We start from the raw sequence: 23,508 nt of genomic DNA on the forward strand, positions 1-23,508 counted from the left end.
TGCGTTTTTCTGTTATATACCTGAACCGGACAGAATACAGGCCGTAGATTTGTTTTTCGATTTTGAGGGCCTTAAAGATCACCAAATTGGCTGAAATTTTGCAGAGATGATTTACACAAGATGATCTAGATATGTCTAGAAGGAAGTTTGAGGAAATTCGATCGGGAAGTGGTGCAAAAATAGAAATCCGTTTGTTTTGGTGCGGACGTCCGCACCTGATCAGCATTGTGTATATATATATATATATATATCTCATTGGTGTTTTAATATATAGTATCATATCATATACACTAATCATACCGTATTACTATACTGATTACATGTGTTGAGAATCAAGGGAAATTCAAATAGATTACCTGGTTCATATATATGGTTAGAATTTAGGAATTCTATGCCACCCTTTTCAGTTGTATTTGTCATTTGTGCCTTTTGAGGAGGAGCTGTACGGGATACTTTCACCCAAGCTCCCCAAGCCCTAAAATCACCAAAATGAACTTACTCATGAAACTTGTAATAGTTAACTTAAGTTCAATTTGTTTATATGATATAGTTATCTTGATCAACACTGCTAGGACTCTAGAAGTAAAATGACAAGCTAGCTGTTAGCTAAGACTGAAAACAAAGTCGAGAGCATGAATGAGTAGTCGAGATCAGTATGTTGGTCCTTTTCGGTAGGTGACCAACAAGAGAAGAAGAATGCAAACCAAAGAGAAACCAAATTAATGGTCGATGATGATGGGTGGTTTCTAGCTAGGATCAACATCATAGTACCAGGTAGGCATAGAAAGCATATATATAGACCCTAAACTGACCTATAGTATTGGATGTATGGTATTCGATCTCTAGATTTACCGGTGGAAAACTATATATATGAAGCTATATCTTTATGGCAATGATGAACGAAAGAATGAATCATGAATACATTATACATGTATGCAAGTACTACTACAAATCTATTGAAATTTTCACAATTTTTTTGTTTTGTTTTCATTTGATAAAATCAAATTCAAGAGATACACTAGTCCCATTATTAAGATGCAAGGTATGTATCAGTTGGTAGCTTGCTTGTCAAATCCATGGCGTCACTTGCTTGACCTTTGCTTTGTGTTGCTCGTCGATCTTCGATCTTTCTCTTTCTCTCTGCATGTCTTTGTCTTGTTAGTGCTTGACAGTCGTGCATAAATCTCGCAGCCACAAATATTAAGCAAGAAAGCTAGGTATTCCAAGAAGTGGTGCTTAATTTGTCTGCGCTGCCTCTCTTTTGGGGTTTTGTCTAAAAATGTTCATAGCTACTTGGCTAGCTAGCTCATCCATGTATATAAATGGTCTAAGAATGACTCCCTTGCATTTGAGATTTGTGAATTTTTGTTTGTTTTGTATGCTTTCTTTGAATAACTACGACAGAAGAACAAAGGTGTTCAATAAATCGCGACCAACACATCATCTTTACCTCTCTTAATTGTCTTGAAGTAATGGACCTACCTGTTTTGAACAATATATATGAAGGCATGTAGCCCGTACTCTCATTGGATTTTGAATCAAAATGATCTGTGAGGCCCAACTAATTTCATTGTTTCTGAAGGCCCATGAGGCCCGGTTCTATTTCTTCTTCTTTTTTTTGTTCATTCCTTTCTTTTTCTTTTTAATTTTTTGGAAGATGCAAACGTGACAGAAAAAAAGAGAGAGTGATGAATGATTATTAGGCTTTCGATAATATTTGTATCCAGTTCTGATTATTTTTCTTAATGAATTATTAATCCAAAGTAGAGTTTACTGTGGAATGACAAAATGGTAAAGCTTAAGATAATGGTGGTCAACAACTGAGGTTGTAAACATAGCTAGTGATAAACTGAGGATGACAATGTACATCTTCCACTCTATTTTGAAACAAAGATCAATCAATTTCGAGAATCCAGCCTTTCTTATCCTCAATACGACCCGTTTGGATTCCTATGATAGTCGAGTAGAGCTGTGGACAAACAGTTTGGGCACCTGTTCTGTATTCCATCCTGCAGGCATATGACTACGAGTCAATTACATGAGCTAAATTGCAAGTAAAATATGTGAATGAGCTTTGCCATGCAAAAGAATGAAGTCATCAATCGGTATTCAGCTTGATTTTCTTTCATATTACTTCTTATAAGGGAAGCACGGAGGATCATAGAATGGTACCTTTTATCTTTATATGTAATGTTTCCCACAGGAGCAACACCAACTGCGGTTCCTGTGCAGAATACTTCATCAGCTTCACTCAATTCATCCACCGGAATTGCACGCTCCTCAACCTGACACAAGCAATGGTTAAGCTGCAAGTCTTCAATTAGGAATATTGGAACTCACAGGAAAAGAAAATCACCTGGTAACCAAGATCACGAGCGATTTCAATGATGCTTCTTCGAGTTATCCCTGATAGTATAGTCCCGGCCGTTGCAGGAGTTGAAATAACATTGCCCTATGAATTGGAAAACAAACGCACAAGATATGTGCCAAGTCAATTTTTAAGTACAAAATTGCGATGTAGCTCTTCGATACACCAGTCTTAACTAGTTACCTTGACAATGAAAATGTTGCAAGAAGAGACCTCCTCCAGATTCTTTCTATTTACCGAGTCCAGATATAACACATCAGAAAATCCTTGGCTCTTTGCTCTGAGCAGTGCCTTCAAAACCTACATAGGAATGACAAGTAAATGTCACAATAGGAAGTTAGACTTCAATCATCTAAGATAAAAAAAACTTTTGCTTACTGGCGCATAATTGGTGATGCTTTTGACTCCTCCAGCCCCACCACGAGAGGCACGATCATATTCTTCCTCGACGTATATGCTCAAAGGTGCAGAACCCTCCTGTTACAAGAACGGGAAGCATATAATGTTATTCTCCTGTCATTGATTGATGCTGTAGTCAACTTAAACTGAGAAATGTTATCCTAACCTTGAAATAGTTGCGGACTGGTGAAGCGTATACAAGGAATGTATATTCAGGCGATGGGGCTAAACCTAATATAGGACCACTTCCTATAAGTAGAGGCCTAATATACAAAGACCCTTTTCCTGGAGGAGGAACCTATTCTTCAAACAAGGAACACCTTTACAAATTTGTGTAAAGTCTACCATAGCAATAGAATGTACTAAAAAATAAATCAAAGTTGTTTCTGTCAAATGAAAATGAGGATTACCCAGCACTTGTTAGCTTGAGCAGTTTGCTTCACAGCATCAATAAATTGATCAAGGGATGGCGAAGGCATGCACATTCTTTCTGAACCAATCTTCATTCGCATTGCATTCTGGTCTGGACGAAAGAGGAGGAGATTTCCATTTTCTTTCCTGAATGCTTTCATCCCTTCATATAAACCCTGTTGAGATTTTTAAATCCAACCATGAATATGTTTTAAGCGGCAAGCCAAGAAAACAAACAACATCGGAAGCATCATCACAAGCCTAGCTTTGTCTATTTATGTGTCCACCAGGATACTAATTGAGCCTTTGTCTAGAACTAGAACGAATTGAATGAAAAGTTGGATTTGTATAATCTAAGCATGAAGCAAACAATATGAGTTTTATAAGCTGAAAGACTGGACTAACCTGTCCATAATTCAAAACTCCAGCAGCAGGGTTAAGTTCAATATTTCCATAACGATTAAGTTGGCCTTGTTCAAATATCCCGTTGCTGGAACCTTTCATGATGTACATGTAATCTGTTGGCACTAGACCAAATCCAAGATTATCCCAATCCACATCAGCATACTCGTTCCTACCAAATTCACTGCAGTCCAAGTAACCCAAAAGAAGATCAAACTACATACACCTCGATCAATAAGTTTCATCATATTTCGAGTAAGAAACCATGGTATAGCTAGTAATCAAGAAACTGATCAGTGTACCATACTTTGATTGAGTTGAAAAGAGTATCCTATAATTTATCATATTTATTTTTAGCGATTCTAAATATAATGATGGCAAACCATTTACCTATATACATATGCTTGACACGCTTGTTCTCCGCTAGAAGCAGAAGCTGATACAAAGCAACGATGATCAAGCTGCTAAACCAAAATAGTTGGAAGAAATGATCAACAGTCAAAACTCAAAATAATGTGTCTTTCTTAATGAAACTAATGCAATGAACATTCAATAACAGCATCATCATCAAGTCATCAACAGAAGACAGAGAAAACAGAGGATATTGATTCCAACATTTCAGCCATAGGAAAGGGAATTACAGAAGAAACAACAGCAACATTCACCTTGGTTATCAAAGATGACGAAGAGCCAACTTTGTAAGACCGAACCAGCTTACTCAAACATGCAGTCCTTCGAATCATGGTTCCTTGTTCCTCACCTCGCTCTCGATTCTCCACCAAAACAATCAAACTGAAATAGAGATTTCTCCGAGCATGAATCTCAGGTGTTGAGCAATCTCAGAAGATTGAAATGTGAATAAGAAGAAGATAAGAGAAACGGATGGACAGAGCTGGACTTACAATCTTAACAGAGGCAGAAGATGACGGGTTGCAAGAAAATAATTGAGAGTCTATATCAATGGCAAGCGAGCAAGGCAAGTACTGAAACTGTAGGAGAGAAAGACAAGACGTGGCATGCAGAAAATTTGAGCACGCAACCATTTTATGGAAAAAAAAAATTTAATACGATTTTGAGGTGAGGTTAGGCAAACAGAGCGAGGATTGGTGAGTTTGAGGGAAATGGAAATGGACAACGACAGTTGAAGAAAGAAGAGGGGGAGATAGCTATGAGTCAGTTTGGAACGATGAGGATGCGGTTGCCAGGTCACACTAGGAAAGAACAGACCAATTAGTTTATTAGTGGGAAAGTTGAAAACCCGTGACCTCTGCAAGTGGTAGTGTCGTTCAGATACGTACGGTCACCGTGGTTGAAGGCCAGAAGACCAAACCAGCATGGGAACTGGAAAAAAAACGTGGTGGTGACACTGGTGGTTGACCCATTCCAATCCGACTCCTTTGGCCTTGGGAGGAGGATGCTGTTTTGGAAAACGACGTCGTGGCAGCCACATTAACAGAAGCGACATACGTGTATGTCCGTTCCATTTTGCTAAATTGAACCAAGACTTTTTTTTTTTTTTGTACAACAGAACCTTACAAACCAAAAACAACAGACCTAACAATCTTTACAAACCAAAGAACCCTACAAACCTTACAAACTAGAAGAATAAAAGCTAAAAATATAGACTTCAAGGAGGAGCAGAGACCACATCCGATTGAAGAACATGCTGCAAGAAAGGAGGAGGATTATGAACCCAGTTCAAAGAACACTCCAAACTTGAAGCAAAGTGAGCAGCAGTATCAGCTGCTGCATTTGCCTCCCTACTGATCCAGGACCAGTTAATAGAAGAAAAAGAACCTGCCAAAGACTTAATTTGCTGAAACCAAGAGGCAGCAGACCAAGAAACAGATCCTTTAGGGGATTTCATAGCTGATATGAGGGATAAACAGTCAGCTTCCATAGAGAAAGAAATCAAACCAACCGACTTAGCCAACTTGGGACCTTGATGAAGAGCTTGAGCCTCTACAGCTTCTGCCGAGATTACTTGACCGACAGAGACTACACCATGAAGAAGAGAACCACAACTAAAAGAATCCGAACTCCAAGTAGCATAAGTATTAATCTTTAAAGTTCCAACCGAAGGGGGGAATCCAATTACCAGAAGCAGAGGGAACAAGCACCGAGTGAGAATTCTTCTGATGATGCCTGTTCTGAACTGATAAAAATTCATCTGCTTGCTGTGAAGCTAATTTTGAGACCAAGACTGGATCCGGAGAGAAGTGATTGAAAATGGAACCACATCGATGCTTCCAAATATTCCATAGCAAGAAAGAAATATGTGTAAAAACAAACAGAACTCCATCAGTTAATAAGCTGCTGAATCTAAGCATCCAACGTAGTAATCTGAGAACATTGAACATGAATGCCAAAAGGGTGAGCAAACCAAACACAAACTACCCAAGGGCAAGTAAACAAAACATGTTCAATTGTTTTAGGAAAAGCATTGCAAATAGGACATAAAGAAGACTGAGATATATGCCGAAAATGCAAGTTTCCTTTTGTAGCCACAAAATTGAACCAAGACTTGGACTACATAAAAGTCTATTCATTGTCTACAAATGGAAGTTTTGTTTACGGTTTACCATCCATAATAATCTGTATATTCTCATATTCTGCTACTTCAAGGTTACTGTCCAACCCCTATTGTCTTCTGCAAGACCCATCTGTATATTTGAAAGAGCCTGATACAGTTGCTCAGAAACTCCACCAAGTCCAGTTTCTTGGTAAGACACCCTGCAAAGGGAGGAGAAATCTTAGCTCTACGACTAGCTAATTAAATCCATGAAACTAATGAGCTTGGCGCATTTTTAAGACTTGGTACGAGTGGATCTTGGCTATAACTCAATTTGTTAGATCAGGGAACCAATATGAGAAGATCACCTTTTTCCCATGTAAGTTATGCTGCCTATAGGTGATAAACAGACAGCATTTCTAGTACAGAACACTTCATCAGCTTCCAGCAACTCCTCAATCGACACAGGGCGCTCCTCAACCTGGTTTAGGATGAATGTAAGCAAAACTCAAAAAACAAGAGAATGTTGCTAAAATAGCTTACTACCATCAGACATCAGTACCATGTAAAAGTAATATGTGAACTTCTATTGGCGCTGGCAGCACATAGGGTTCATAGGTTGAACTTGCCAGTGGCCAAAAACTCGTAATTAGTCCAAATATTCTACTCAGATAATCATGTTATTTTCCTTGTATTATAACTTAACATATTTCTCCAATCAGTGGTATTGACGATGAACAAAAACATCCTTAATCCTACTTCAAATGATCATCCTAAAAGAACAAAAGAGAACAAGGAAGTATCTATCAAAAGTGCAGCCAACTAAGACAGGTCTAGGTGATATGTTGGTTATACAGGAACCATACAATGTATTCAAGCTGGAAATGAAACCTGTGGTTCCAGGCTTCCAGCTGAACTAGTTGCAGATTGATGACTAAGACTAACCATAGAAGTAAGGAAATATAAGGATGACGAGAAAAGCATATTAGTATCTAGCAGTAGAGACCTCGCTATACTACAAGTAGATTGGAATTTTGAAGAATCTTAATTCTCAACCACTCATCAAAGATTCTAGAAAACATACCTGGTACCCTTGGCTTTGAGCAATTTCAATTATACTTTTGCGTGTAACACCAGGCAAAACTGTCCCTTCCAGTGCTGGAGTGGAGATAATTTTGTCCTATATAAAAGTTCATTTTAGGAGTAACATCAATCAACCTCTTATAAAATCCAATAAATGATACAGCCTCACAAGTTCCTCAACCATATACTACTTGATAAGCAAAAAGGTCAGTACTTCAACCTCAATCATGTACCTTCACTAGAAAGATGTTAGCAGTGGAAGTCTGTTCCACATATTTTTTGTGAACAGAATCAAGGTACAAAACATCACAGAAACCATTTGCTTTTGCTTCCACCTGTGCCTTCAAAACCTTCATGAAAATTAATAAACTTCATCAGTGTACATCTACATGCTATAAATCCTTAATCTTGAGTACATCTATCACTTATTCACTTATTTTGAACAACCAGCTATATAATGTATACTATACTGCATCAATCCCAACTCCTATGCAAGCACAGATAATCTCTATCTGGAAAAAGAAAACACTCAAACGAACTCTATATAATGCTGTGAACGCAGCTAAAGTAGCAAGTTAAAAACGGTCAGAATGCACATTGACCATAGTGAGCAATAGACAGACCAACATGGTAAAATTAAGTTAGAAACCAAATGCTATAAAGTGTGTGTTTACCGGAGCATAATTCCCTATGGCATTAACACTTCCAACTCCACCAGGAACTGCACGATGGATTTTATTTTCAACCACTAAGTTGATTGGTTGCAGTCCTTCCTGTTGCCATCAGAGATCAAAGTTATATATGATATGTTGAATTAAGTACCTTCAAATAAAGTCCTTTTCAAGAACGGAAAACTAGTTGAAATCATGCACCCTATACACAGAATAGTGTTAAAGAAATTATGAATTTAAAGATAGTTATAAATTACAACAATGTACCTTAAAGTTGTTTCCCATTGAAGTAGCATATATGAGAAAGGTGAATTCCGGAGCTGGTTTAACACTAAGAACAGGTCCATTCCCCATCAGTACGGGTTTGATATGTAGAAAGCCTTTATTTGGTGGGGGAACCTATAGTGAGTGAGGCATATAGAATTATAACTACACTAAGCAACTCGCTTCAAACAGGACTTCTCTTATCACTAAGCATGTTCAAAATTTACCCAGCGTCTATTTGCCAACACAGTAAGTTTCACAGCTTCCATAAACTGCTCGACAGTTGGTGCAGGCATACACATGCGCTCTGCTCCCATTCTCATCCTCAATCCATTTTCCTCTGGACGAAAGAGTACTATAGAATTATCTAGCTTCTTGTATGCTTTCAATTCTTCAATTACTCCCTGAACAGCAATACAAAAAGAAACTACTTTACTTTTCACTATAATTCAACTTTTGAACCCAGAGAAACATGTGGAGCAAATACTCATTGTAGTAAGATAGTAGATGCATCATAGTTGAAAATTGAAATCTCAGAATCTAAACAGCTACATTGTCCCAAATCTCATAGCAAGCACATAAATTGAGAAGTTGGGACTAAAGTGAACATGATTGATAGTATAAAAGAGTAAAAATTACCTGGCCATAGTTCAAAACACAGGCAGCTGGGTTCAATTCAATTTTACCAAAACGCTGTAACCCACCATCACAAAAGTATCCATCTTCAGAACACTTCATAGTAAACATATAATCCGTAGTCATAGGATTGTTGAAGCCAACGTTGTCCCAAGTTATATCAGGCAGTTCAGACACTTGGCTGTTCTTTCCAATTTTCCATACAAAAAAAATGAAAACTTTACTACATTCTCAACCAAAATCGTAATCAATTGTAAGCAAAACTACGAGGGACAGTATACCTAAAGCCGGGGGCATGAGACTGAAGGGCTCTGAGGCTTGTGGTGATCAAAGACTGGTACAATAAGACATGCAAAACATTCCATCAAATGAAGTAATCACATGAAACACATTTTCATTAGATGAACTAATCAATAGAGAAACACTCATCAGAAGTGCGTGCCTTGAAACACGAGTGACGGGGGTGAAGAGTAGCTTTGGAGGTGCGGAGAGTAGTAGTTGCGATCGGGGTCGGAAAAGCAGTTGCGAGGCCGGGAGTGGAGACCATGTTCATCTGTGTGTCTCTCCGATGAGTGATCACTGTTGACCTGTTGTCGATCGGAAAACGTTGTTGGGTTTCTTGCTCTTCGGTGACAAGTGTACGCGTGTTAGGTTGGGATGTACGAAACAGAGCAAATGAGCACGTGACAAGCACGTGAGAGATGTATTGATCTGGGCCTGAACTGACATGGATTTGAAACTTTTTTGGGCTTGATTGCCTCAGGCATCAGAGGATGGATTGGATACAAATCAATCCAAATTAAACATCACAAATTACTGTTTCCTGATTGATCAATTGCTATCTCCCTCCATTGTTGTCATTTTCATATAAACGAAAAACAAACCGGCTTATAAACAAAGATTACATTATCACCAAATATAATAATTGCTGAAAAGTAAAGAGACAAAAGCATGATAGATCACCATCTCCTCATGCGAAATTTTTAGGTAGGACAAACGTAAAAATCACGATATCTTCAACTAATTATCTATTTCTGTTTTTTAAATATATTTTAAAACACCTCATGTTTAATTATAGTTAAATATTCAAAACATTCTATAGACCATGGCCACATGTCTTCTCATTAGAAGCTTGAATTTGTAGACTCGGATCCTCTCTAATATTACCTCACGAGGAATTTTCAGTGCTCCGGAAGAACCACGTGGTAGTATGACATGGTCCTCCACTCACGTGGTCCTCCATTCCATTTAAATTTTGACATGTGAAATTTCATGATGAAAAACAATTTTCGCGATCTTGTCAAAGACCATTTTGAGTTTCTTATTGATATTTTAAATCCTAACCCTTAAACCCTAAATCCTAAACCCTATACCCTAAACCTATACCCTAACCATATATCCTATACCCTAACCCCTAAACCCTAGGTCAAACTCATAAAAAAAACCCAAACGGTCATTTCACAAAATATAGAAAACCTTAATTTATATTTTAGTTGTAATAAATCCACTTGTCAAAATTTAATTGACAAGGGAGGACCACGTCAGACTGTCACGTGGTCCTTTGGGAGCATTGAAAAATTTCTCTCATAAAATCATCTGGGTCATCCACTCTTAATGTATCGGCTCGATCTTTATAATGTTGTATAAATTTCACGGTTTCATATATCTTCATAGAAATAGATCGAAGTATAGAACTTATAAAACTAAGCAGCAAGCTGGCTAGCACAAGATTATCTCCTTGTTCAATCAGGTATTCAATTATTTTGTATCTAATAATTCTTGGTATCTCTATCCTAATAATACGTACATAGATGATCGATGACAATGGTATCCAAGTCAAGTGAGTCATGTCATCAAGGAACACGTCTGTATGGCCAAGTTCATCGCATTGATCGAAGCCCAGATATAGCTAGCAATTAACCACATAAAACCCTCACCCATCTGGTATTTATTTCATATATGCATGTCAAAGTCCTTCAAATCTTGTCACCAAGACAATGTGATGTAGGGAGGATGGCAGAGGAGATTGAGAAGCATACTGATATTTGCAAACTGCAGATTTGACGTTCGGTGTCCGAATGCTATAGCTAACTATTATATTTTTTCGAAATGTGAACGGCCAGACAAGTCAAACTCGGCACTTCGCCTCAACTTATGGGCTTTTTCGGCCATCCGAGTTCATCTTGGGCCTCAAAATAACAATTTACTTATTTCCAGCGTTTTATGTTTTCTAATTTGTTTTCGATTTGATTTGATTTTAATCCGTGTGCTTTTAGGCTTTAGTTATTAGTCGCCTTAGGATTTTAGGCTTTAGTTATTAGTCGCCCTATGATTTGTTTTCTCCTATATAAGCACACCCTTATGGGTAGCAGACATGCAATTTATCAATTTTAATCAAAACCTTTCAGAGTTCTTCTCTTTTTGTTCTTCGCTTGAGAACTCACCATCTATTTGGGACGTAACTTTTGTTAGACCTAGTTTGATACAGCTTCGTTTTTTTAAAAAAAATCAGCTTCCATCCGAATTTTTATATTTTTTAGTGTTTGGTAAATGAAAGAAAAACATATTTTTTTTGAAAATTACAGGTCACTGGCAACAGTTTTTAGAAGCAACATAAATGTTATTTTTAAAAGCAGCTATCACTAAAAACACTAGAAATTAATAAATTTTATCTTAGCAACACTTTTAAAACTAATATTTACCAAACATAAAACTGTTTTAATTCACAGTTGATTATTTTCGCAATACAACATCAACAGTTTTTTTTTTTAAATCACAACAATACCAAACTAGCCCTTAGCCTTCCATCCATACTTCTCATAATGGCCGACGGGGGCACACACATGTTATATGGCTGCTTCGATTTGGATCGTCGTACATGTATTTGATCGATTACGTCTCCAAATTCAACACGGACATGTCTTCCATGGAAACCCTTCGATCCCAACCTTCCCATGCACACACACAACTATGATATTGGTCTGGCCCCCCGGGTCTCCCTCTGCCAATACCCTCTAGAAATTGCCCATATTCTACAGCATGCAGGTTCATGCATGCATGGTTCATCTGCCTTCGAAAACCATTATCTTTTATGATTTCGATTATCTCAAAACCATTATATATATCTTGCTCGGGCCCTAGCTGTGATTAGGCTGGTGATCGATCGATGACATAGTTTATCTGTAACTTTGGAGGCAAATAATAAGTTATGCTTCAATCTTAGTAATCAATCCCACGTAACTTAATTAATAGTAAGCCGGCCTGTGTATCAGAGATTGAAGATCGACAATGCGATCAGATCGATCAGTGTGGGGGGTAAGCAACGGTTCTGCTTTCGGGAAAGTCGATTGGGTTTGTTGATGCTCGATCTCATATATATTGTGGTGATCATTTTCATGGAAATGAATGGTTATTAGTCTGACTAGACTAATCTTGTTGTCCCATCTCACTTCGAATTTATTCTTGACATTTCCATATATAGTGTCTATTAGCATCTATGCCCCGTTGTAATCTTACCTCCGATCCTATTTAGTGATCGAGTGATTCAATAGTTCATGGTCTCTCTACTAGTCTACTCTCTCTGAGATATATCGGAGAGACATATCAGCTTCCCATTCTTTCAGTTTTTGCCCTTTTAATGCAATAATTAAGTGATTACACTGCTACGATCATTTCATCATGATTTTATATATAATAATAATTCAAAGCATATGAATCAAGTAAATGCTAATGATAATTCTTAGCAATTGTAGCTAGACAGCGACTACAGCAACTAGCTGGCTAATCATGAACAGTGAACCAGTGATTACGTAGATTACAAACCAAAAGGTGGTGCAGGAGAGAAATGGAGACAAAACTGGTGGAGGCTTCATTGACATGGATGGTTGGTATGGGAAAGAGAGAGAGAGAGAGAGAGAGAGAGAGAGGAAAGGGATCGAGGATACGTGGAAAAGCCAAACAAGGAGCACCACCCCACACTCTCACTGGTCGGCTGGCCTTAATTCCCGGAAGCAACACATCTGAAACCTTATCTCCAACACCACCCCCCTCCTCCCAATTATGCTCACTCACATCCATCCACCACCCCATCAATATTGCTAAACTTTTCTCTGTAGTCTTAGAGCTTGTTTGCTTTCATATACCAGTACTTGTTGAGTTCTTATAGTACGTATCATTAGGAGATCGAGGACAAATGTAAATTTTCAATCTAATTGTATATTTTCGTATACTGAACTTTGATCCTCACCCACAGAGGATAATCGTATCCGAACCAGCTAAATATTAAGGCGCGGCTATTGCCAATTGTTTACACCATGTTTAGTGAAGGATATTCTTAAGCACGTCAGTGCAGGTCTGCAAAGAACCCTACTTATAATTAGATAGACTTCCAGTACAGTTCTGCAGTTCCTTCTTTAGTTCACACCAACATCCATCATATTCCTTAGAATCAAAATTCAAATGCTCCATCATGCAAAATCATTGGCGGGTTCCACTAGCTAGCCTGTTCTTGCCGCCTTAACCACTTGTCGGCATCAACGACAGACACGTCGAAACTTCTATGACAGAAATTCGTGGCTGCAGCTAGGATTGGGAATTACGTACTGACCCTGATTAAGGAATAATCTGTTAACTTAATCCTTAATTATTATTCCCAATCATCTTTTAGGTAACCAGAATCGTTAATAGATTGTCCACTGTGTCAAAGTCAATATGCATCTGTCTATTTGCTCTGCTCTTTTCGATCGCACTAGCTACCAAACTTGTCAATGAAGGATTGCTTAAGATTCTCATAAGCAATCGTCGTCTCGATCTGTTTATCTTTTAAGCTATCTAACTACTTTTCCATCCCCTTTTCTTATTATCCATCCGTGAATTTGAAGAACAAAGCCACTGTTTAATAAGACTTTAGGCCAAATATAAAACAGAATAAAGTGAGGTAAAAAGTGCATCAGTATGACGGTTAAATGTCTCATCAAGAAACTATTACTACGTCTTAAGCTATGACTCACACAAAAGATGGGGCTGCACAACTGCACTTATAGATTCGTCGGTGGATTAGCCGTACAATTTGCTATCATTTCTCAACAGTTATCTTCACAAAAGATGCTGCATGTTGAAATTCTATAACAAAGTCAGATGATGGTAGTGCGAATATTTGTAACTGTCTATCTCTATATAGTTTTTTTATATTAAGATTTAACATTCATTTATCGAGATTTAACTGTACGTGTATCAAAAGCTCTCTAAAATACTCAGAAAATTATATAGAACCACCCAACAAACAATTCCCGTATAGATAGATGTATAAAGTGAAAATTAAGTAGAAAAAGAGGGTGGAAAAAAGAAAAGTAACAAAATGCTGAATCATGCTCTTGATTATGCGTTCTTGTGTATACCCACATTCCATGTGGTTCCACGCATGCTTTATATTACGTTATGGTTGTATAGAGACATAAGCATAGACAACAATGATAGACTACTAGTAGAGAACTAATTTGTTTGTTGAAATTGTGATTCATAGTCAACCTATGAGGACAAAGAGACATGGGAGAATAATTGTTATAATTCCCACAAACTAATTTACACGGTTCGTCACTCCTTCGCTTAAATAATCCCATTCCCGCACACCTTCTACTACTACTACTACTCCCCACTCTTCAATTTCTTTAGCTAGATCGATTATGGGTTTGGATGAGCTTGGCCTCAGCCTAGGCTGCCATGACAAAGCAGCAAACCACGATCGTGATCATCATCACCAAAACCAGAAGAAACCACACTTGAAATTTGACCAACTACTGCCGTCTGATCTCACGCTAGGACCATCAGATGAGGCAGGACCTAGAGGGTCTAATTCTTCTTCTCCCAGCGGAGCCATTTCATCGTTTTCTAACTCGTCTAGTTTCAAGAGGGTAGACAGAGATATACCGGGTTCCGGTGAAGAGGTAGAGAGAGTAAGCGAGGAGCTATATGAAGATCAGGCAGGGAGTCCCAGAAAGAAACTCAGACTTACAAAAGAACAATCTGCCACATTAGAAGACACCTTCAAACAACACACCACTCTCAATCCTGTACGTAATATCTTTATCCATATTAATTCATTCATTTACTTATTAATCATATATATAATCGTGTTAATCTATGTAATGATATCCCTGGTTATATTACAATGATCAGAAACAAAAACTAGAGCTGGCCAGAAATCTAAGTTTACGGCCGCGACAGGTAGAAGTTTGGTTCCAGAACAGAAGGGCGAGGTGTGTAGTTTCATTCCATGATACATAATATTCCATGCATGAACAACTTATTTATCTGATTAATAAATCATATCGATCAATGGCTTTTGTGTAGGACTAAGTTGAAGCAAACTGAAGCGGATTGCGAGCTGTTAAAGAGATGTTGCGAGACTCTCAAAGAAGAGAACAGGAGGCTACACAAGGAGCTGCAAGAGCTCCAGTTAATGAAACAGACACCAACGGCGCCATTTTACATGCAGTTTCCGACGGCTACCCTCACCGTGTGCCCTTCCTGCAGTGAAAGAATTGTCAACGGTTCAAGCGCTGTTGCTGGTGATGATCATCACCTTGGAGTATCCAAGCCTCATCACCTTCTCAACCCCTTTACTCATCCATCTACAGCTTGCTAGTTACTAGAGGCAACCTATACATCGATGATCGATCATATATTTCAAATTAATTGTAGAGATATGAATTGCTACTGTGCGTATATTGAAATTATTAGTCTCTTTTGTCTTTATATTTACGTATCTGTAAATATTACGTTTCGATCAATAATCAATCAAGTCACAAATTTACATAGATTATTGCTTTATCTAATTAATTATTACTACATATTCAATAACAACACAAAATGGTAAATCCAAAACTGCAGTATGAAGGTGCGCATTGTTCTCGTGGTATTTATGCAGTAGTTGATATATATTTTGGATCATGTATTTCTTTGAAGTGTGAATGAAATGAAATTAATAGAGATCGAGCAACTTTCAGCATAAATAAAAACCAATGACAAGTTAAGGTGTTTTCGTGCTTAATTACAAGGCTTGGCTTAACTTAATCTGTACGTTTTGCTTGATTCCACATGATTCGTATTAAGATCAAAATAGTGAAAATACAATACAGCAAATGGTTGTTATAAGCAAATGTGCGATATGAAAAGGAAAAAGAAGATTCAATATTGGTTGTCATCATTTCCAGCCTAGCTACCTTGAAACAAATCAAGATGTCGACATGAATCCTTTAACAATTCAAAAAAGAAAAAAAGAAAAAAGAAAAAGGATGGGAATTTTTTATAAAATGAAAAAAATTCAATTAAAAAGAAAAAGAAAAAGAAAAGGTAGATGTAGATGCATAAATTGGTTGAAATTTACGCGTTTATCATCTATGTGAGAGTTCAAAGTCCTCCACTGGATGTTTGGGTCCAAAGTCATCCTCTTGACGTATGAAACCTGCTTGATTGTATCATGTACACTCTCTTATAGGTAAGAAAGAAAAATGAAAAAAGGGTGAGTAAAGCTAATCGTTTCTATAAAGAAATGAAGAAGGGAAAAAGAAAAGGGTACTTTCCAAGTATTACAAACCGACTATTCGTTGTATTTTTCGAAATATGACAATGATATATTTGGAAGTACTATAATGTTGATGTATATTTTACGTGAAAGACAAAAGAAATGACAAAAGAAGCTTAGGACATGAGTAAGAAAGCCTTAGCTACAGATAATATATAAATTATTGTGAACAATGACAAGGCAATCAAAGGTTAATTAAGTGACATTATAATGTTAATCACATGTGTCATCGATGGATCGAGTCCTAATTAATCATATATGTTCTTCTGTTTCCAACTTCATGATTAGAAAGACACGAACCAGTCCACTGTTTTTTCTAGCTTCCCGATTTTGCTGGAGATCGAACAAGTCGAGGCTTTCGATCGAGTCGATGACGACGGAGATTAACTAATTAATTAGGTAGCCCTCGCACCAATTAGGGTTTAGAGCATGATCGATCAAATAATATCCAACTCAATCTAGGTGATGATTAAATTATATGTATCTGCAACACTTTTGGGACAAAATGAGAAATTGGAATATACCACTAAGTTTAGGGTTAGATATTATCACATATTATCATTATCACACATGTATAATTGTAAACAACGATGGAGATGTGGTCCGGGAAGGGATGTGGGGTGGATATGATTGCTGGTTCAATTCAGCTAGTGCTGGGTTGTTCCGTGTTAGGTTGGATGAAGGAGACAAAATCTAATTCGTAATCTGGTGAAAAAGATTTTCTTCTTTTTCTGTCTGTCTGTCTATCTCTGCAAGTCTACCAGGTATATGACTATCCATAATATATATCCTATAGTTTTTTAATTAATAAGAAGACCGGAGGTATATATTGTTCAAAAAAGAAAATATTTATCAAGAACGGATAGCGCATATGGGATATATATGGATCATGCGGAACCTTATCATAACATGGATGCATGCATGAAGCTGAAGCTAGCTAGATCATCAGGTACAAAGTGGCAAGCAGCACTGCTATAGCTTAAGTTTGGCTTATTGGGCAACGACTCGATCGTAAAGTATCCCTATATCAGTGTGACTGAGCTAGGCTGCGCTATATTATATATCAATCTAGTATAAAGGTAAAACTAAAATGTTAGGGTTCCTAGAGTAAGGTAATCGCGTTCGTGTATTTGGGTATGGAATCAGTTACAGAAAGAATAACTAATCTTTCTTCACGCCCAAGTAGCGGATTAGCGTGCCGAGTATGCTGCATGCATGGTTGTACTTAAGCTATGGCTTAGTTAACAAAGGTTTTAAAAAGAGGATGTTATGCAGAAGGCGTGTATCTACACTAATACATATGCATGATAGTCCTCATATATGAAAGATTAAAGATGCACCGTTCACTTACACCGTCAAAAATAGTTGGGTTAGCTAGGCATATCACAAGAGAATAATAGCTAACTTCTGCTGCACCCCTCGTACATTTCATCTTCGAAATGTGAGATGTTAATAAAGGAAAATTTTAGTATGGTATAGCATGTCTCACAAAACATGTGGCTATCAAAACAACTAAATGATCATGTAATGACCATTTACCCCTTCAAAAGTCTCCATATGTCATACAATTAGACACATTTGTAATAGATATCATACCATATGGTATGACTGACAAACCCGTTAACAAATTGATTTTGGGTGACCTGTGAATAAACTTTTCAGTCTTTTATGTTTGCTGTTATTTTGGGCCTAAACCACCGTTGGGCTGATCCAAGTAGCCCAGTCTCATTCCCACCTGAAACGCGGCGTTGAAGTCATAATCCCGTATAGTATAACACTTCTCTCGCATAGAAGCTTTCACTGTAAGCGTTAGGGTAAGATCCCAGAAGGTCCACTTTACCAAACGCTTCACTTTCTCTATTCAGAAGACGAAGGCATTTCCCTCCCTGAGTTTACAATTGTCTTGCTTGTTGATTGGGACATTGAGTTATCTAAAGTGAGGGAGAACTATGTATTGTGCAGTAGGTTTGGAAAGAAAAAAAAGAAATCCGGGCCTTGTAGGATGATCTGAATCTGGAATTGAGCGATGAATCAGATCATACTTGCAATAGTTACCTATCTACACATCTTACTTTTATGGTCATAGATCTCGATCATGACTTTGCTGTTTGCATGCACATCTCTTTTCTTGTATTTAATTTTTTTTTGGTTGCAAGTATACCCATGAATGATAGATAAGTCGATACTAGACGGTTATATATGAGAGGTATCAAAAGAAATCACAAACATACAGCTTACTCTGCTGATTATCAACCTGAAACGTCATGCTGAACTTCAAACACTGACTGTAATGATCAAAGAAAAATATACATATCGTATCAGATTGACAATGTACGAAGAACATTACCCACCCAACTGTAGAGATAGCAATCACAAACTATGACTAGCAGACTTTGCAGTTTGCTTCGGTTTTCTGATACAAAACTATATAAGGTGCCCAACTTGATTAATTTCATGTTCTGCTTGAGCAGTCACATAATCCGGCAGGAACACGGAGTCCAAATTAACATGAATATTGCTTAATATGATGATTAGGGACCGAGCCGGTAATGACCATCGCCGATGTAGTGGCCATCCATATAGAGGGCTGCTGCATTCTGTGGATGCAAGCCATCCATCACCATGAACTGCATGTCCTCCGATGGTTTCCAGTGCCTCTTCCTTTGATTTATGAACCAGTTGTTTATCTGCTTCTGATCCAAACCTGTCGACTCTGCCAATGCCACCTTCTCCGACTCCTGCATTGTACATGAACGGGTAAATTTATAGTCTGATCGACAACTTAACCCAAAACAAGAGATTGTTAAAGGGTAGTCCGTAGTCGAGTAGTAGGTACCGAAGGATATGGCCACTTGTAATGCAACTCCCACCAGCTGAGAAGCTTCTGTCTGGCGTCTTTGGGCAATTTGCCTTTCTTCTTTTTTTTGGATAGTTCTTGCTTGAGGCTACTCAAGTAACCACTGTACTTTCTCAACAGGTGGTTTTTAAGCTCTCTGTCTTCAGCTCTCGGATCAATCTCGGCTACTTCTGTTTCTCCACCGCTGTTGTTGTCCTGGTCCTCTTCAGATGAACCATTTCCGTCACACTTGTCATCTGTGTATGTTTATGCAATATGTCATCTTAAACTACGTATCAAGATAAGCAGGAAACTTATGCTAGAAAACATTAATGAGCCAATAATCTTGATAAACAAATCGGGATACTAAATCACATCCGCTACTTCTTAGATCACATAAACCTAAGAACATGCATAAGCAACTTCGCTTAATCGCGTCGATGCAATTCTTGAATTATAGTGTACTTATGTACCCGCATATATTTTTACTATATCTTAGCTTGATCTAATTTGGACATCTTATATAAGCTACTTATGATAGGAGTCGCTACATGATTGTCAACATATATTTCACTCATATTCATTCCACTCATTTTACCGATCTACTTTTCTTCTTTCCAATTGCCATAGCAATTCTCTTTTACACCAAGGGGACATACATCCAAATCAAATGAAGAACGAAAGAGGGGAAAACTTAGAACAGCATGCTAAAAAAAAAAGGATAACAAGAATAATGAAATATGAGAAATGGGTGAGGGGAAAACTTAGAACAGCATGCTAAAAAACAATGGATAACAAGAATAATGAAATATGAGAAATGGGTGTAAGATCAAGACAAGCATCATGAGAGAAAAGTAGGGATGGATATAAAGAAGTCAGTTGATTAAGATTAAAAGACTCGAAAACAGTCTCAGAATATCTCGGAAATTGGAATACAATCCCAGTAAATACATGTGCTGTGCTTCTCATCTAAGTTCCTCACTTTCTGCCTCCTAGTGAAAACCAGTAGAGGATGAATTTTATAATGGGAGAGGCCAGCAGGCACCACTCCGGCTACAACAGCCCATGACAACCAAGTATTAAGAGGGTCTATCAAGTTAATATGAAGATTACAGGTCTAGTAAACAGACTCCATTACCAAATCACTAAGCAATATATATATGTGACTATTCTCCGGCATATAGATTAACTAGGCATATAAAAAATTGCATTATGTGAGATGAACAAAGATTAGTTTCCTGGTCAGATTGGCAAGAGTTGTCAGATCTTTTTTTTTTCCTTATTTTAATTTATTCCGGGGGAAGAGATGTCAAATCTGGGACTTGGTATAGCATGGACATAGATAAATGAAGGTGGTATTAACTCTCAGCTGACATGTCCCTACTGGCTTTCTTCTACCTACGAGGTGCATCTGATTTAAACAGCATCCTATGTTCTTTGTTACATTATTGTTTCTATAGGGATGCAATATCTTGTTTATTCATAGGTTTTGGAATACAAATAGCAGACCAAAAGAAAATTATTGTAAAAAAAGAAAAACCATTTTTAGCATAACCAGTGAGGAATAGGATGATGAACTCGCGAATGAGAGATATAGATTTTCATTTTGGCAGAAGGGAATGGGAATGAACACAATGATTACCTCTACGCAAACATGGTATCTGTAAATCCCACAATCCCTACATAAACAAAACCCTAATAAGAGAAATAAGAATGAACCAGAATTGTCAGACACTGGTTGCTTGAATCTAACCATATTCACCTACATATATATTGTGTTTGTCTGCATATATATACTCGATCCAAGTGCGACAGTGCGTTTGTCTAAACCAGCTACTCCTTTCTTTCCCAATGTGTACATATCAATATTCTAATGAAATCTTAAAATATAGTTAAGCAAAGGGTTAATTAAGCCTAAATTAATCACACTGTTGAGCTCGTGCATATTACGTACGGTATGTCGATGTTAATTAAGCCTCTCGTGAAAAGAGTATGTGTACTGGACTACTGGTTGCTGTTGCTTCTTCCATCTTCCTGTTCTTACGCGTTCTTCAGCATTTGGAATGCAGATACTATTAGTCGGAATCTGGGTCAAAGTTGCGTTCAAATCTCAACACCAGATTTGACAGAGTCGCAAATGAACGAGATCTCTGACGGGTTTAATTTACGGTTCTCAAGGAAGAGAAAAACAACAGTTGGACTCGATTAACTAAGCTACCATTTCAAGAATCAAGAACAGACAAACCAAAATCTGAGAGTGATTAAGATTACTGTGGTTAAGTGCTGTTTGATCTAATCCAGTGATTAACTAATTACCTAGTGCAGAGGCCGAGAAGATGCGCAGAGGAGTAGCGGTGCTGTTATTGCCAAGCATGTTAAGTTGAGTTTCGATCTTCTTCATGAAATCCATTGCTTCTTGTATGGGCCTTGTTAGTTCCTCCCGATACTTAACCAGCATATCATAATAAGCTTCCTGTTGAAACAAGTTTAATTATCCAAATTTTAATTGAGGTGAGAAGAAAAAGAGAGAGAAAAAAAAATGGAACAAAAGAAGAAGGAAGAAGACACTTGGATCATAATCACCATGAACTGATCGAGTTCTGGGTCTTTTGAAGAAGCATCTCTCGAACTGACTGAAGATCGCTGTCGTGCTACAAACTCTTGGCGCGCAGCTGAGAGACGAGCCACAACTTCAGATGGAGCTCCCACCTAAAAATATAATACGGCTAGTAAGAGGCAAATTATTGATAATTAAGAGAAGCATTAGAACTAGTTAGAGTCATGTGTTGTTATATACCCTTTGGCAATCCATGTAAGCTTGCAAGAGGTTAGAGTAGTGAGGGTGGGCGATGATCTTAGCTTTAATGGCCTCCACTTCATTCTCGTTTTGCTGCTGAACCGGAAGCTGCTGATCATTGTGACCTCTTGACAATACTAATGAAGGGGGAGGAAACTGAGGATGATGAAATTTGTGACGAGCATGCTGGGAAGTACTTCCGGCTGCTTCGGTTTTCACGGTTGACTGTGTTGACGGAAAACACTCACCGCCGCTGGATTGAAGATGAAAGGTGTTGTTCTGCTGATTATGATCACTTGCAGCAGCAGCTCTACCATAGTTACCTCCAAGAGTTGGAGAAGCGTAGAGGAAATTTCCTCTAGGAGTGCCTTGACTCTCATGATCCATTTCATCACTGTTATTGTATTCCTCCATTTCCAATTCAAAGACTTCCAACTAATTGTTTCAGCTAATTAAGATTTAAGCACCGAAAACCCTAAGCAAATCAAACTAAAATAGAAACGATGAAAGGAAGAAGTTGAAACCCTAAGTTCCTAAGCATGGCCTGCAGGTCTTGTTCAAGGTAAATGGGAAATAATATTTATGTGCAATTAAAGCATGGAATTATGGAGGTTGAGATAGGGGCAAGAATAAGGGCATGCTATAACCGTCAAAGAGTTTCCCTTGGCATATGGAGAAAGGAGAAGGATCAAGATGAAGGGGGGTGGAGTTGGCCGGATAGCGTGGCCGGTCGAACCGGCGGCAGCACCGATTCTGGGGGTGGAGATGTGGCTGAAGAAGAGTCTAGTGTTCTTTGTTGCTAGAAAAAAGTAGTTGAAAATGGTGGAAAGCCTAAGATATGACGCTCACTATAGAAGACCTAGCGATAAGGCAAGACATTAGATTAGATTATATTGGGAGATTTTCTTCCTTGTCTCTCTGCTTCCCTCTCAATGTTTGATTTTAACCTTTGTTTCACGGGGCCTTTCAATCTCTGACTCCTTTATTTGCTGGCGTTTTCATTTCTCAATTCAATATGTTATCCACCCCCCTCTCTCTCTCCTGCATAAAGATATTCCGACAAGTTTTTACTTCTTATTTTTTTCTATATATCCATATATGATAATGGTAGAGGAGTCTTAACAATGTCTAAAATTTATGGTCTTAATCTTACGTGGCATGTCATGTCACATAAACACATCATCAATTTAATAAATCATGTCATTTTATTCTTAGGTAAAAATACAATTTTAACCAATAATTAATGGATGCTACATGTTAATATGAAATATTTTCTTATCCTTTTAGTATGGATGCATATATACCAAATTTAATTAATTTATTAATAACAATGACCAAGTTAATAGTCACAACAAATTAGGTTTTTATACCATAAATCAATTTCTTAAATTTATTAAAATCTCCTTCTATCTTTGTGAATCAAAATTTAGTTACATTTTAATATTTTATTTTTACAGTTTAAAATTATGATATCTATATATAAGCCCATATTTTGTATTGAATTTTTAAAATAAAAAAATCTCTATCAAATTTCTTGATTACGTGTG

The 23,508-nt window shown here is 37.6% G+C and overlaps 4 protein-coding genes across 5 annotated transcripts; 1 reads left to right on the plus strand and 3 right to left on the minus strand.

The window, feature by feature from the left end:
* Nucleotides 1-1,687: 1,687 nt before the first annotated feature.
* LOC101298386 (branched-chain-amino-acid aminotransferase 2, chloroplastic-like) lies at nucleotides 1,688-4,455 on the minus strand. Its single transcript, XM_004290956.1, has 10 exons — nucleotides 4,246-4,455; nucleotides 3,971-4,041; nucleotides 3,584-3,764; nucleotides 3,178-3,354; nucleotides 2,934-3,065; nucleotides 2,747-2,845; nucleotides 2,552-2,668; nucleotides 2,357-2,452; nucleotides 2,173-2,285; nucleotides 1,688-2,009 (listed from the first exon to the last, which is right to left on the minus strand). Exons 1-10 carry the CDS (start codon nucleotides 4,321-4,323, stop codon nucleotides 1,895-1,897), a joined length of 1,179 nt encoding a protein of 392 aa, XP_004291004.1. The 5' UTR covers nucleotides 4,324-4,455; the 3' UTR covers nucleotides 1,688-1,894.
* A 381-nt stretch (nucleotides 4,456-4,836) lies between these two features.
* On the minus strand, nucleotides 4,837-9,364 carry LOC101298674 (branched-chain-amino-acid aminotransferase 5, chloroplastic-like). Its single transcript, XM_004290957.1, has 11 exons — nucleotides 9,189-9,364; nucleotides 9,028-9,080; nucleotides 8,750-8,927; nucleotides 8,338-8,514; nucleotides 8,114-8,245; nucleotides 7,850-7,948; nucleotides 7,409-7,525; nucleotides 7,177-7,272; nucleotides 6,461-6,573; nucleotides 6,163-6,313; nucleotides 4,837-5,923 (listed from the first exon to the last, which is right to left on the minus strand). Exons 1-10 carry the CDS (start codon nucleotides 9,297-9,299, stop codon nucleotides 6,196-6,198), a joined length of 1,194 nt encoding a protein of 397 aa, XP_004291005.1. The 5' UTR covers nucleotides 9,300-9,364; the 3' UTR covers nucleotides 4,837-5,923; nucleotides 6,163-6,195.
* Nucleotides 9,365-14,204: 4,840 nt separating this feature from the next.
* LOC101298962 (homeobox-leucine zipper protein HOX19-like) lies at nucleotides 14,205-15,560 on the plus strand. The gene is made up of 3 exons (XM_004290958.1): nucleotides 14,205-14,814; nucleotides 14,921-15,000; nucleotides 15,095-15,560. The coding sequence occupies exons 1-3, from the start codon at nucleotides 14,428-14,430 to the stop codon at nucleotides 15,387-15,389; spliced, it is 762 nt and encodes a 253-aa protein (XP_004291006.1). The 5' UTR covers nucleotides 14,205-14,427; the 3' UTR covers nucleotides 15,390-15,560.
* A 3,031-nt stretch (nucleotides 15,561-18,591) lies between these two features.
* On the minus strand, nucleotides 18,592-22,977 carry LOC101299258 (homeobox protein knotted-1-like 2-like). Of its 2 annotated transcripts, XM_004290959.1 has the most exons (6): nucleotides 21,962-22,977; nucleotides 21,748-21,873; nucleotides 21,481-21,637; nucleotides 20,116-20,253; nucleotides 19,165-19,421; nucleotides 18,592-19,066 (listed from the first exon to the last, which is right to left on the minus strand). In XM_004290959.1, exons 1-6 carry the CDS (start codon nucleotides 22,373-22,375, stop codon nucleotides 18,860-18,862), a joined length of 1,299 nt encoding a protein of 432 aa, XP_004291007.1. In that variant the 5' UTR covers nucleotides 22,376-22,977; the 3' UTR covers nucleotides 18,592-18,859. The 2 variants fall into 2 exon arrangements, with proteins under 2 accessions (XP_004291007.1, XP_004291008.1); XM_004290960.1 differs by lacking the exon at nucleotides 20,116-20,253 and having other exon boundaries at nucleotides 21,962-22,952.
* Nucleotides 22,978-23,508: the final 531 nt, after the last annotated feature.

The sequence above is a fragment of the Fragaria vesca genome, linkage group LG2, assembly GCF_000184155.1.
Source record: "Fragaria vesca subsp. vesca linkage group LG2, FraVesHawaii_1.0, whole genome shotgun sequence".
NCBI lineage: Eukaryota > Viridiplantae > Streptophyta > Magnoliopsida > Rosales > Rosaceae > Fragaria > Fragaria vesca.

Excerpts from the sequence above, each read along its gene's own strand:
- LOC101298674 (XM_004290957.1), bottom strand. The coding sequence starts at position 9,299 with ATGAACATGGTCTCCACTCCCGGCCTCGCAACTGCTTTTCCGACCCCG. Across the intron at positions 8,246-8,337 it reads TGTTGGCAAATAGACGCTGG|GTTCCCCCACCAAATAAAGG; the intron begins GTAAATTTTGAA and ends CACTCACTATAG. Across the intron at positions 6,314-6,460 it reads ATAACTTACATGGGAAAAAG|GGTGTCTTACCAAGAAACTG; the intron begins GTGATCTTCTCA and ends CTCCCTTTGCAG.
- LOC101299258 (XM_004290959.1), bottom strand. The coding sequence starts at position 22,375 with ATGGAGGAATACAATAACAGTGATGAAATGGATCATGAGAGTCAAGGC. Across the intron at positions 21,638-21,747 it reads CAGAACTCGATCAGTTCATG|GAAGCTTATTATGATATGCT; the intron begins GTGATTATGATC and ends TTGTTTCAACAG. Across the intron at positions 19,422-20,115 it reads AGATGAGAAGCACAGCACAT|ATGACAAGTGTGACGGAAAT; the intron begins GTATTTACTGGG and ends AAACATACACAG.
- LOC101298386 (XM_004290956.1), bottom strand. The coding sequence starts at position 4,323 with ATGATTCGAAGGACTGCATGTTTGAGTAAGCTGGTTCGGTCTTACAAA. Across the intron at positions 3,765-3,970 it reads TGTCAAGCATATGTATATAG|TGAATTTGGTAGGAACGAGT; the intron begins GTAAATGGTTTG and ends CTTGGACTGCAG. Across the intron at positions 2,669-2,746 it reads GCATCACCAATTATGCGCCA|GTTTTGAAGGCACTGCTCAG; the intron begins GTAAGCAAAAGT and ends ATTCCTATGTAG.
- LOC101298962 (XM_004290958.1), top strand. The coding sequence starts at position 14,428 with ATGGGTTTGGATGAGCTTGGCCTCAGCCTAGGCTGCCATGACAAAGCA. Across the intron at positions 14,815-14,920 it reads AACACACCACTCTCAATCCT|AAACAAAAACTAGAGCTGGC; the intron begins GTACGTAATATC and ends TACAATGATCAG. Across the intron at positions 15,001-15,094 it reads TTCCAGAACAGAAGGGCGAG|GACTAAGTTGAAGCAAACTG; the intron begins GTGTGTAGTTTC and ends GCTTTTGTGTAG.